At 59.2% G+C, this 11,623-nt stretch overlaps 6 protein-coding genes across 6 annotated transcripts; 2 read left to right on the top strand and 4 right to left on the bottom strand.

Moving 5' to 3' along the window:
- Nucleotides 1–248: 248 nt before the first annotated feature.
- On the bottom strand, nucleotides 249–1,845 carry SDRG_10383 (hypothetical protein; the record flags this gene model as incomplete). The annotated part of the gene is made up of 1 exon (XM_008616370.1): nucleotides 249–1,845. The coding sequence occupies exon 1, from the start codon at nucleotides 1,824–1,826 to the stop codon at nucleotides 249–251; it is 1,578 nt and encodes a 525-aa protein (XP_008614592.1). The 5' UTR covers nucleotides 1,827–1,845.
- Nucleotides 1,846–3,588: 1,743 nt separating this feature from the next.
- On the top strand, nucleotides 3,589–5,479 carry SDRG_10382 (hypothetical protein). Its single transcript, XM_008616369.1, has 6 exons — nucleotides 3,589–4,083; nucleotides 4,130–4,280; nucleotides 4,324–4,723; nucleotides 4,771–4,912; nucleotides 4,968–5,070; nucleotides 5,119–5,479. The coding sequence occupies exons 1-6, from the start codon at nucleotides 3,646–3,648 to the stop codon at nucleotides 5,412–5,414; spliced, it is 1,530 nt and encodes a 509-aa protein (XP_008614591.1). The 5' UTR covers nucleotides 3,589–3,645; the 3' UTR covers nucleotides 5,415–5,479.
- On the bottom strand, nucleotides 5,419–6,406 carry SDRG_10381 (hypothetical protein). The gene has a single exon (XM_008616368.1). The coding sequence runs from the start codon at nucleotides 5,925–5,927 to the stop codon at nucleotides 5,508–5,510; it is 420 nt and encodes a 139-aa protein (XP_008614590.1). The 5' UTR covers nucleotides 5,928–6,406; the 3' UTR covers nucleotides 5,419–5,507.
- A 243-nt stretch (nucleotides 6,407–6,649) lies between these two features.
- Nucleotides 6,650–9,285, bottom strand: SDRG_10380 (hypothetical protein). Its single transcript, XM_008616367.1, has 9 exons — nucleotides 8,804–9,285; nucleotides 8,607–8,754; nucleotides 8,330–8,563; nucleotides 7,971–8,275; nucleotides 7,720–7,918; nucleotides 7,576–7,668; nucleotides 7,403–7,526; nucleotides 7,070–7,351; nucleotides 6,650–7,025 (listed from the first exon to the last, which is right to left on the bottom strand). The coding sequence occupies exons 1-9, from the start codon at nucleotides 9,223–9,225 to the stop codon at nucleotides 6,739–6,741; spliced, it is 2,094 nt and encodes a 697-aa protein (XP_008614589.1). The 5' UTR covers nucleotides 9,226–9,285; the 3' UTR covers nucleotides 6,650–6,738.
- Nucleotides 9,286–9,737: 452 nt separating this feature from the next.
- SDRG_10379 (hypothetical protein) lies at nucleotides 9,738–10,274 on the bottom strand (the record flags this gene model as incomplete). Its single annotated transcript, XM_008616366.1, has 1 exon — nucleotides 9,738–10,274. The coding sequence occupies one exon, from the start codon at nucleotides 10,272–10,274 to the stop codon at nucleotides 9,738–9,740; it is 537 nt and encodes a 178-aa protein (XP_008614588.1).
- A 184-nt stretch (nucleotides 10,275–10,458) lies between these two features.
- SDRG_10378 (hypothetical protein) lies at nucleotides 10,459–11,285 on the top strand. Its single transcript, XM_008616365.1, has one exon. The coding sequence runs from the start codon at nucleotides 10,466–10,468 to the stop codon at nucleotides 11,258–11,260; it is 795 nt and encodes a 264-aa protein (XP_008614587.1). The 5' UTR covers nucleotides 10,459–10,465; the 3' UTR covers nucleotides 11,261–11,285.
- The last annotated feature ends 338 nt before the right edge of the window (nucleotides 11,286–11,623 follow it).

Here is an 11,623-nt window from a genome sequence, read left to right as displayed (position 1 = left end):
TCCGAATTTAAAGGTCCTCAAAGTTTCGAAACAAGGACCCCGTTCGCCAGCGTGTGTAATGCAGCCCATATTTTCGCGCCGCCAGGCCGACCAGCCCCATGCGGCAGCACGCCAGCGCAAGGACGACGAGGCAAGGAAGACGAGGCAAGGAAGACGAGGCAAGATGAGGTCGAGGTAGTGGAAGGGTAGAGATACATGCGGATTGATAATAATAAATGGGGTCTAACAGCTAGGCAAAATGGCACGCTCTAAATATGACAGGCAACTTCCATGAAGGGCATCGGGTCGAGGACGGCAGATGCATCCGTCATCTCCTTGGAGAAGACGCCCATCGGGTAAAGAAAGCTCAGCACTTGCTTCTCCGACGAGCCGATGACCTTGGGGTCGTCGTCGCCCATCGTAAACGAGGCCAGCACGTCCGCAAACGACGACTCCATGCTGACCGTGTCGTTGACGTGGCTCATGTCGACGACCGCGCGGCGCAGCGTTGCGTCGCCTTGGGTCGCGAGCGTGCAGAGCACGTGGCGCTTCTCGCACCAAAGGCGCGTGAGGTTGGCGTACGACACGTCCTTGTTCTTGGCGACCATCGTAAAGGCAGCTTCCGAGTCGTCCGACTCCTCTTCCTCCGACGTGTGGTCGCCCGACTCGCTCGACGGCGAGAGACCCATGTCGTCGTCTTCCTCTTCGTCGTCGTCGCCGAGGGGCATCGCAAACGTGAGCGAAAAGTCCGTGTCGAGAAGATCGTCAAACGGAATGCCACCCGCGTACTGCTGCTCGTTCGACGACTTGTCGCTCTTCTGCGCGGGCTCGTCGAGCTCGGGAAAGTCCATCCACGTCGTGCCGTCCAGGTCCGAGAGCACGCGCGACTTGACGCTCATCTCCGAGAGAAGCTTGGGCGTGTACGACTTGAAGTACGAGCAAAAGCCGTTCGTGGCGCTGCCCGTCGTGAACGAGTCGAAGATGGACATCATGCCGCCAAAGAACGTCATCGAAAAGACGATCGCCATCATCATGGCCACGTTCTTCTTGGCCGCAAACGAGTCGTGCTCGACCGTCTTGGTCGGGCGCGCCGGCGCCGGCGCAACGGCCGGCTCGGCAAACATGAGGTCCTCCGAGCTAATGTCCAAGTCGTTCAAGATCGACGAGTCCCAGTGCTCGGGCTCCGAGTCCATTTCGTAGATAAACGACTCGGCGTCCGAGATAATATCGGCTTGCACCGGCGCAATGGGCTCGGCAAAGGCAGCGACCGCCGCCGCCTTGGGAACCGCCGCCGCGACCACCGTGTCGACCTTCTCCACCTTGATGACGTCGTCATGCTTCAAGCGCTTGTTCTCGGCGAGAAGCGCCTCAAGCTGCGCCTTCATCTTGGACATCTCGTCGTCCTTGGCCTGGAGCTGCTCTTCAAGTTGCACCACGTACGCCTTCTTGCGCTCGCGGTGCAGCTGCGCCGACATGCGGTTGCGAATGAGGCGGCGCTTCTTCTTGGCCTCCTTTGAGTCGGGGTCGAGGCTCAACAGCTGGCGCTCCATCTCCTTGATCTTTTCTTCCGCGCTGCCCATGTCATTGTCAAAGAGGCCGTCGTTCGTGTTCTTGCGCTTCTTGGAGCTCGTCGACGAGCTCGAGCTGCAGTCGCTGCCGAGCGGCGACTGCACCATGGCCTTGCGCTTGTCCTTGCGCACGACCGGGGCCGGGATCTTGAGCTTGGCCGGCGAGGGCATGGCGGCCAGGGTCACCTTGGGCAAGACAAACTCTTCCTTGACGCGAATGAGATCTGCTTGCTTCTTGGCCGCTTGGAGCGTCGGGGGATGCGTCTTGATCGTCGACATGGACGGTCTCGGGCTTTGCGCTCAAATTCGAAATTGACCGCAGATTTCGAAGCGACACTGAAAGGCAATACAATGCCAAAACCTTGCCAGACATCTTGCGATTTGTATGTGGAGAATAAAAATACGCTCGAGTGCACGGCGGAGATCCAGATGGGCGTGCTGATTCCGGCACGGGGTTGTGTATTTTATTTCACAGCATACAAACACCAAGCTACGCATAAATAAAAAAAGCGGTTGGGTTCAAAAGATTCCGTGTTTCCGATTGGACGCGATCTAGAAAAGTCGGCTTTTTTACGACCAGCTGGGTGACATGGAGCCTTGTGATTGGCCAAAATGGATCATGCCCAACTGCACAAGAATATTCAACCGGAGGGGGGCGACGTAACACGTGTGCAACGAGTTGAGGCCGACGCACGTGCGGTCGCGGTAGAAATGGTGCCCTTGCGAAGACCTGCTGATGATAGTAGAGGTCTATATTCGTAAAAGGGACTAGAGAACTAGAGAGAAAGTCCTTGCAAGCGTCCAGCAGAGAGCGCCGTTTCGGTCGCAATCACTCGGCTTCTGATCGTGTGACGGAGTGGCAAGCCGTTTCCTTCGTCGGAGCGACGGGGCTGACTCGCGTCAACTCTGAAGAATGTCGGTTTTGCGAGCTGTAACCCGATGTGCATGTGTGCACAGGTCGCTGGATACAGCGTTCGGAAGCCGACAACAAAAGACGACAATGGTGTCGGTTCTGATACCGATTGCGTGCTGCGGTCGGGAAGGGCGCTCTCAGAGCTCTCAGATGCACGAAGCAGCGCCACCTGGATGGCTGTGATCGTCAAGCACCGAGCAGCAACTCAGACGACACTTGACAGAGCGGTAGTCTAGTTTTACCAGATAATAATACCTCTGCAGTGCATGCGCACTTCAACAAGGTCGCGTCTGAGTTTGGGGGCGCCTGAGTCGACGTCTTTGCTTCAACCGCGCGCACACAACACGACGTTGCGTGGGATCGGCTGCACAATCACGAGCACCCACGTCATCCATCTACTCTATGGGAGCTCTACGAGGCTCGCACGACCTCCAATAGACAGGAGCAGCTACACGATGGTACATTGTAGACTCAAGGCTCCGACACCAAGGCGGTGTGGATGAGACGATCTGCGAGGATAAATCCATCGCATTTTTCAAAGCCACACCGCGGTGGCAAATATTTCCGCAATGTGATAGGCTGATGGCACATATTCGCGCCCCCTCGCGACCGACGAGAGACAGAGAGACGGACTGATCGCATTGCACACAGCTCCGGCTCGCATCTTCTGCATTGACTAGAGAGCAGGTTCTTTTGCTGAAGTCAAGGCAACGTGTTCCGCAGCGCCAGCTTGGGTGTACGCACGCCAACGTCGTCGAGATTCGAAGGAGCGAATCCAGTCTCCACCTGGTTTTGAATCAGACGGCGCCATGTGCTGCAGTCCCAGACCGTCATTCAAGCCCGAAAACCTCTTTCTTTTAATATATTTATTATGCGCTGTAAGAGGTGTTCAAACCTTTGGAACTGCATTTTGGCTCAATATCATTTAACAAAGGTAACGGCAAGGTATCCAACGAGCTAATTGCACGCAGCTACACCTGTACGCAGTGTGAGGCCGACGACAATGCAATTACAACTACAGAATCGGATGTGCTGTCGCACACGGCACAGAAGCCTGTCGCGTACGACCTGCACGTTGCATAAACGGCCCTCGTGTGCCGCAGCGTCTATGCACATCTTGCAAATGGCGTGTTTTTAGCCGTCTTCTTGAGAGCTGTTTCCATCGCACAAACTGGGAGCTTGAAGATGCAACGCGAATCGATCAAGGCCAAGGGCACGCTCAAGAAGGGCACGCGCGGCCGCGTGGCCCACGCCGACTCGGTGCGCAAGTCCAAACAGTCGGCGCTGAACAAGCGGCGCCGCCTGCCCAGCCACGACATGGAGGACGTCAACGACCTCGAGTTCCAGTCACTGCTCCTTGAACTCACGTCCGAGGACGAGGGCCGCGTCCTCTCGGCGCTGCAAGGCCTCAAGACTGCCATTTCTGTCTTCAACGCCGAGCGCATGGACAAGGTCGCCGAGTCGGGCGTCATTCCGATTCTTTTGCAGCTGCTCGAGCGGCCGTCGTCGACGACCGTCGAGCTCATCCAAGTGCTATGGTGCCTCACGCACATCACGTCGGGGCTCTACGAACACACCAAGTGCGTCTTGCCGGCGGTGCCCACGCTGCTCAACTTTCTGGCGGTACGTACTCACTCTGTCGACCAATTGATGGCATCGACCCATGTAGAACACCGAGCTGGCCGAGCACGCGGCGTGGACGCTCGGCAACATTGCGGCCGACTGCGAAGAGTTTCGCTTGCACTTGATTCGCCAAGGCGCGGTCGCGCCGCTTGTGCAGCACCTGCGCCACGGCCCGCACGACCACGAGATGGTCAAAGGTACTTGCCCGCCGTCCGCCTTCTCTCATCTCGTCACCTGCAGTGTGTCTCTGGGCGCTCTCCAACATGGCGCGGGGCACGCAGACGCCTGCGAAAGCGTTTTTCGACCACGACATTGGCCCGATCCTCCTCGAGCTCCTCCATGCGCGTGACAACATGGAAGTGACGCAGGAGCTGCTCTGGGTGCTCAGCTTCCTCACGGCCAAAGAAGACAAGGCGCTGCAGTGGCTTCTCGAGCATGGCCTCGCAACCGGCGTCGTCGCGTACTTTGAGACGACGGACGAGCTCGTGCTCACGCCGCTTCTGCGCGTCATCGGCAACATTGTGTGCATCGCCGCCGACCACCATGCCGACAGCTGGCAGCTGCCGCACGTGCACGCGCTCGTCGCGGAGCCCCGGTTCCTCTACTTTCTCCGGCGCGTGCTTCAAACGTGCACCGACTCGTATTGCGTGTACGATACATCACCAACGTGACGGAACCCTGTCATAGGCACGTCGTGGCCGAGGCGGCGTGGGTGCTGGCCAACGTCGCCGGCCAGAGCGAAGCCAACGTGCGTCTTGTGCTCGAGTACGACCTTCTCTCTCCGCTCGTACACGCTTTTCTCAGCGGCACCTACGACGTGCGCAAGGAGGTACGCGGCCGCGCTGCGTATCAAGTCCTCTCAGTACGAATGGTGCTATGCGTAGGCGAGCTTTGCACTCGCCAACATTGGCCGCGCCTCGGCGGCCGACCTCGACCGCGTCCTCGCATTTGACCATGTTCTGGAGACGTACGTTGGTCTTCTGTCGGGTACGAGCTCGCGATAGCTTCGTTCCATCCGCATGTCGTCCATCTTAGTCGCTGACGTGACTGTGGTCGGCAATGCCCTTCATTTTCTGCACCATGTTCTGGCCCACGTACCCCGCAGCGTCTACTTGATCGAAGAGGTCGGCGGTATCGATGGCCTCGAGTACATCCAGGAGCACGATCACGGAGAGAACGGGCGCCTCGCCGCCTACTTGGTGGACACGTTTTACGGCGACGAGTACGCTCCACTCGAGGCGTCGTCGCCGCCGCCCGTAGCGTTTACGCCGCCGACGGCTGGGATCGGCCGCGGCGCGCACATGACCAAGCCGGCCTGGGCGTCGTCGTAGACGATGGTGATGCAACATGTCTTGCAGCTTTGTATTAAATAATGAGAGACGACAACAGCAACTCCCGTCTGGCATCGGAGAATCGATGGCATGTCACCGCGCCGGCGTGCTGTCAAGCTCGAGGATGAGGCTGAGAATGTCGGCCGAGACCTCGACCAGCAACGGGTCCGAGTCGGTTCGAAAAGCGAGCGGCGACCAGCGCGCGTCGTCGCTCTCGTCGCTCGTGCTGTCGGCGCTCACGGCCGACGACGACCGCGCCGACGAGCGATTCCGAGCGGGGCCGTGGACCGAGCAAAAGCCGCCGCGGCCGGTCGTGGGCGCGCAGCAGCGGTCGACTTTGCACGTGCGCTTGCCGCCATGGCGGGCGCAGAGCTTGCGCGCGTACACTTGGTTGGTGCAGAGCGGGATCGCGCAGTGGCGGCGGTACTTGTGCACGGCGCACGTGCGCTTGGCGCCACTGGCCGCGTCGATCGGGCGGTGGCAGCCCTTGAAGTCGCAGCTCTCACTCTTCATGACGGAGAGGGCACTATTCCAAATCTAAGCAAAGCCGTGCGTTCGACTAAGTCGTGCGCGTAACGCAAGTCCGTCCGTCGCCATGTGCAAGGCGGTGGTCGGGTCAAGTTGACACATTTGTCGTCGGGCCGTTTGAATCGGCCAATCAGCGACGTCGGCCAACGGGCACTCGGCATGTGATTGGCCCCTGACATTGCACTGACGCAAAAGTGGCAGGTAACGCGGTGGCGCCAACGCCGACGACTGCTGCAAGTAGCAGCGTTACCACGCACTTGACACAGACTGCCACAGTACAGGTGCACCCGTGTCTTCGCACGACCGCAGCGACGACGCACCCGTCGCCGCGTCAGGCGACGCCGTTACCGCGCCGTGACTTGCGCTCTCCGTCGCTTCGCCATGGGCGTGGCGTGTCAAGCAGCCATGTCATGTCGGCTGTTGCGTTTACTGGGTGACGACGGCAACTGCACGGTGCGGGCTCGGTTCCTTGGTGGCTTCTGGCGCGTGGCTTCGGAGAGCCGTGTCGTTGGTTGCGTGACCAAGCCAGCGACGTAAGATCAGGTGGCAAAGTACGCAAATGAAAGACGATCGAATGGGAGGCTGCTGGCTCTTCCTGGGCGTAGAAGGAGGCGGATCTACCGTGTCGTCGCCACGGATCGCCTCGCGCCAGAGCACGCGTCGTCGCTCGAGAAGACCAAATCAGGTCGAATCAAATAAGATACAGATGGAACGCAGTAAGTAGCTCTATTCCGCGCCGTGGTTGTTATCGAAACAGGTCATGGTGTTGTACAAGTAGGGGCCATCAAGCAAGGGCTTACTCGTCCTTGGCGAGTTCGACGAGCACGTGCCCGTCCGTGACAAAGTCGCCGACGTCACAGTTCATCTCGCCCACGACACCGTCCCGCGGCGCGCGAATGACGTGCTCCATCTTCATCGCTTCCATGATCAAGAGCGGCTGGTCCGCCTTGATCGTATCGCCGGCCTTGGCCATGACCTTGATGATCTTGCCGGGCATCGGCGTCACGAGCGACGACGCGCCGCCCGCACCCGCACCGTCGCCATCAAACGACGCCTCGGGGATCGTGAGCTTGTAGTCGTACCCTACCCCTACGGTGAGCCACACAACCAGAACGTAGACAGCGTACGGAGCGAGCCGTCGTTGCAAAACAAATGCAAGTCGTTCTTGTACACGACCGCCGTGCCCGTGTACGCGTGCGTGTCGATCACGAGGTTAAAGTCGCCGCTCGGGTCAATCGAGCCGGACACGCGCTGCGCCGGCGCGCCGTCGACGACCACGTCAAACACATTGTCGGCGAGGCACGCGACATCAAAGGTCATCGGGTGCGTCTCGTGCTGGAGCGAGAACGTCCGGTGCAGCGTCTCGAGCGACCGGTAGTTCTTCAAGCTCGACCACGGCGACGCCGGATCTACCGTAAAATCCGAAAATGACGGACAATCCGAAATTCAACAAGAAATACCGGCCGTCGTCGGCTCGAACGCCGCCTTGGCCTGCTGCTGCTGCAGGAGGAGCGCGATCGCACCGAGCACGGGCGCGTGCGGCGGCAGCGACGGGTACGGCGCCAGCACGTCGTCGCCGTATTTCTACAAATCGATGCGACTCAGTTCTTATTGTCGAGGACGAGGCGCGTACGGTGAGAAAGCTCGTGTCGACACCGCCCTTGACAAACTCGGGGTGGGCCGCCGTGCGCGCGACGAATTCAATGTTGGTCGGGAGACCCACAATCTACAAGAACACAGGTATCAGCAAGCGACCACGTGAGCAAACATGTCGCACCTGGTACTGCTTGAGGGCGCGGACAAGGCCGTCGAGCGCGTCCTGGCGGTCCTTGCCGTGCACGACGAGCTTGGCAATCATCGGGTCGTAAAAGATCGAGACCGCGTCGCCTTGGAGGATGCCCGTGTCGACACGCACCGAGTCCGAGAGGGGCGGGAGGCGCAGGTGGTGGAGCGTACCGCTACCGGGCAGAAAGTTGCTATCCAAAATGTGTGAGTTTTGGACTCCAACAGAGAGAAGAGAGAGCGTACTTGTACGGGTTCTCGGCGTAAATGCGCGCTTCAATGGCGTGGCCGTGGATCTTGAGGTCCTCTTGCGCCACCGGCAGCTTCTGGCCGGCCGCGACCTTGAGCTGCATCTCGACAAGGTCCTGCTGCGTGATGAACTCGGTGACCGGGTGCTCGACTTGGAGGCGCGTGTTCATCTCCATAAAGTAGAACGACTCGTCTTCGTCGAGGAGAAACTCGACCGTGCCGGCGCCAACGTAGCCGACGGCCTTGGCCGCTGCGACGGCTGCGTCACCCATCTTCTTGCGAAGCGCCTCGCTCATGTTGGGCTACCAACAATAACATATTGTCAGCTCGAGATGCTACGTAGATCGACGTCGTACCGCGGGGGCCTCCTCGAGGACCTTTTGGTGCCGGCGCTGGACCGAGCAGTCGCGCTCAAAGAGGTGCACGACGTTGCCGTGCTTGTCACCAAAGATCTGCAGCTCGACGTGGCGCGGACGGCGCAAGTACTTCTCGACGAGGATGTCCGTGCTTGCAAACGACGCCTTGGCCTCGCGCTTGCAGGCGTCCATCGCTTCTTCGAGCTCGGCTTCAGTGTCGACAATGCGCATGCCCTAGATCCCGCGTCAGATTGAAAAACGACTCGCACACAAGTACCTTGCCACCACCGCCAAGCACAGCCTTGAGCAACACCGGGTACCCGATCTTGACCGCTTCGTCGCGGATACGCTCGTAGCTCTGGTCGTCACCGTGGTAGCCTGGCGTGACGGGCACACCGGCCTTGATCATAATGTTCTTGGACGCACTAGACACATGAACGTGAGTGCAACACGATGTAGCGACTTGGGATGTACCTCTTGGAGCCCATGGCCTCAATGGCGGGCACCGGTGGGCCGATGAACTCGACGTTGGCGGCGGCGCACGCACGCGCAAAGGCAGCGTTCTCCGAGAGGAAGCCGTAGCCCGGGTGAATGGCCTGCGCGCCCGACTCCTTGGCAATGCGGAGGATCTCGTCAAAGAGGAGGTAGCTCTCGGCGGCCGGCGGAGGTCCGAGGCGGTAGGCTTCGTCGGCCATCTTGACGTGCTGCGCGTTCGCATCGGCGTCCGAGTAGACGGCGACCGTGCGCACGCCGAGCTTCTTGGCCGAACGCTGGACGCGGCAAGCGATTTCGCCGCGGTTGGCGATAAGGATCTTGGAGAACATGGGCGTGCCATCGCTGCGCGCAAAGGACGACGCGTGGCGGGCAAAGATGCGGGAACGGGACAAGCGCAGCATCTTAGCGCAAGCTTATTGGCAAAAGGCAAAATGAAGCGCTGGGGGCGTCCGTGAGTGACGTCAGATAGCCCCAGGACTTGGGACATAAAATACGTTGTTTAATGTTATCTTGGTCTTTGTATGCCATCGCAAATCATCAAATAAAACACCCGTGCCACCACGAAAACACGTTTTTTATTGAAACGATCAATTCTAGCTACAAATAGCCAGTGAGTAGCGCTGAAAGTGGAATATTAATATGCACTTTGCACTTTGGCAGATGGTTGAACTTACGGGACACCGAGTGGCCGACTGTCCCACGAGCGCCTCCGGTCGGAACACCGCCGTCGGTGGCGACCGAGGCCGCGGACGTCATGACCTTGCAATAGGCGGCTACCACGCGGTTGCTCGGTATCGGTCGTTGGCTAAAGTGCTTGTGCGTGTTGGCGACTGATCGGTGGTGCGGCCCGAAACCTAAAGTGTTATAACATGGTGTTGCAAAGGGCAATTTGACATGTTACGTGGTATTGTACCTACGTATCGCCCAGGGTATCGCCAAGCAGCTCGCGGTACAGGAGCTCGAAAAAGATCGGTTCGTCGGCGTCGTGCATGGCGCGCTCCATCTCGTGGCGCTGCTTGACCGCGAGCGCCGCGCGTGCGCGCTCCTGCTGGCGCACGAACGCTTCGTATTGATCGCGCTGGGCGCGGCAAAATAGCACCGACTCGGCCAGCTGGTTCTTGCGCAGTGCACGCTGCTCTTGCTTGTGCTTGAGGTACAGCGCCACATAGTAGGTCGGGCACGCCGTGTCGGCCACGTCCGCGTCGACGTACTTAGCCTCTCTCAGCACGGCCTGGTACGTCGTATCTTCAATTTCATGCAGCTGCGTGAGCGCTCGTTCTTCTTGGGCGTGGCGGGCGGTGAGCACCGCGAACTCGTCGACTTGCACTTCGTGTAGCAACGGCGCTTCAGTGTCAATGGCATGGGGCAATAAGAGCGCTGTCGTCGCCGTTGCCGCGTTGTCGGTGTGGCCTGTTGCCACGGCGCACTCAGTCGCGTCACAACTACTCATACTCACGAGGTGGCTCGCTCCAAGGCGTCCAAAGCAAAAGTAAGAAGCAAAAACAACTAGCAGAAGCAAACCAAGCAGAATGGAGAGGGACACGACGCGTGGCCTGGGACCCGCCCGCCGTCATGTCCCGCATCCGGCGTCAAGTTTCCGATTCGGACTTGAGGCAGTTGGCAGTTGGAATCGAGCCAAGTATGAGCGAGAGAAGCCCCGAGCTAGAAGACATCCGAAAGCAGAGCGTAGAGGACGCGCTTCGCGAATCCCATGGGCGAGAGACCAAAGCGCTCGACTCAGCCCAAGGCTCCAAGAGGTCGCAGCTCCTGTCTCGGCAGCAGCATGAGATGGACTACCTCAAGGCGTACCACCAGAAGAAGCAGTCACTGCTCGCCCAAGTGCAGAAAGGCGAGGATGCAGCGCTCGCGCTCGAGCAAGAAGAGCGCACGAAGGAGACGTTGCGCTTTGACGACAACGATTGGCACGCGCTCCAGATCAAGCACTGCGATGAGCTCGAGGTGCTTCGCGCGCGCCACGCTGACGAGAAGAAACGCTTCCTCGAAGCCAATGCGGCCGAAATCACGGAGCAGCTCGCGAAGCATTCGCCGGCGCAGGACCAGCTCGACGACCGCATGCAGTACGACGAGAAGTGCCTGTTGTCACAGCACCAGCGCAACAAAACACACCTCTCGGAGAAGCACGCATTTCAGAATGAGTACGCGCTCAATCGCCACGCCCGCGCCCGCGCGGCGTTGAAGCTCAAGCACAAGCAAGAGCAAGCGGCGTTTGAGAAGCTCGAGGAAGAAGAGGCGATGATCGTCGCCCGCATGCAGCTCCAGCAACGCGAAATGCATGAAGCCGCGCACCGCGGCGCGATGGAAGCCCTCGACGAGAAGCAAGCCGATGAAATGGCGCGGGCCAAGGCCGCCAGTGATGTGCACGAATTCGTTGACCAAGTGTACCCTGGCAAAACCAAGCTTCCCCGCTGGGCATAAATCTGTAAGCGACCCTGTACGGACACCACTGCGTGCGTCTCGTTGCTTCCTGGCACCGGCAGCATGGAGCAATAGATTGGTATTTATCCTTGCAGGGCGTTGAAGCTGTTGAAGACAAGTGGAGGCCATCTCTTTGGCGACGGACGCCACCTGCGACATTACCTGCGCGTGGACCATCGAGCAGCCTCCAACGAAGGGACACCGCACTAACGTTATTGTACGGGCCTCTTGAAATGGTGCACGCTGTTTTGCAATCGAGGTTTCGCGTTGACCAATGCAGCTACGGAGCCAAAATTCCGAAGGGTCACATAATTTGATACGTGCTATCAACGTATGCATTTGGTAGTCAAGTAGTGCAAGTGG

The sequence above is a fragment of the Saprolegnia diclina genome, assembly GCF_000281045.1.
Source record: "Saprolegnia diclina VS20 unplaced genomic scaffold supercont1.34, whole genome shotgun sequence".
Classification (NCBI taxonomy): domain Eukaryota; phylum Oomycota; class Saprolegniomycetes; order Saprolegniales; family Saprolegniaceae; genus Saprolegnia; species Saprolegnia diclina.
The sequence above is the reverse complement of the archived record's forward strand: the minus strand, read 5'-3'. Positions and strand labels throughout refer to the sequence as shown.

What these genes read in the sequence shown, in the direction of transcription:
- SDRG_10380 (XM_008616367.1), bottom strand. Translation starts at nt 9,225, where the DNA reads ATGCTGCGCTTGTCCCGTTCCCGCATCTTTGCCCGCCACGCGTCGTCC. An exon ending in GAGGCCATGGGCTCCAAGAG is followed by an intron (nt 8,755 to 8,803) that starts GTACATCCCAAG and finishes TCATGTGTCTAG; the next exon opens with TGCGTCCAAGAACATTATGA. An exon ending in TACGCCGAGAACCCGTACAA is followed by an intron (nt 7,919 to 7,970) that starts GTACGCTCTCTC and finishes CATTTTGGATAG; the next exon opens with CAACTTTCTGCCCGGTAGCG.
- SDRG_10382 (XM_008616369.1), top strand. Translation starts at nt 3,646, where the DNA reads ATGCAACGCGAATCGATCAAGGCCAAGGGCACGCTCAAGAAGGGCACG. An exon ending in CTTCAAACGTGCACCGACTC is followed by an intron (nt 4,724 to 4,770) that starts GTATTGCGTGTA and finishes ACCCTGTCATAG; the next exon opens with GCACGTCGTGGCCGAGGCGG. An exon ending in CCTACGACGTGCGCAAGGAG is followed by an intron (nt 4,913 to 4,967) that starts GTACGCGGCCGC and finishes TGCTATGCGTAG; the next exon opens with GCGAGCTTTGCACTCGCCAA.
- SDRG_10381 (XM_008616368.1), bottom strand. Translation starts at nt 5,927, where the DNA reads ATGAAGAGTGAGAGCTGCGACTTCAAGGGCTGCCACCGCCCGATCGAC.
- SDRG_10378 (XM_008616365.1), top strand. Translation starts at nt 10,466, where the DNA reads ATGAGCGAGAGAAGCCCCGAGCTAGAAGACATCCGAAAGCAGAGCGTA.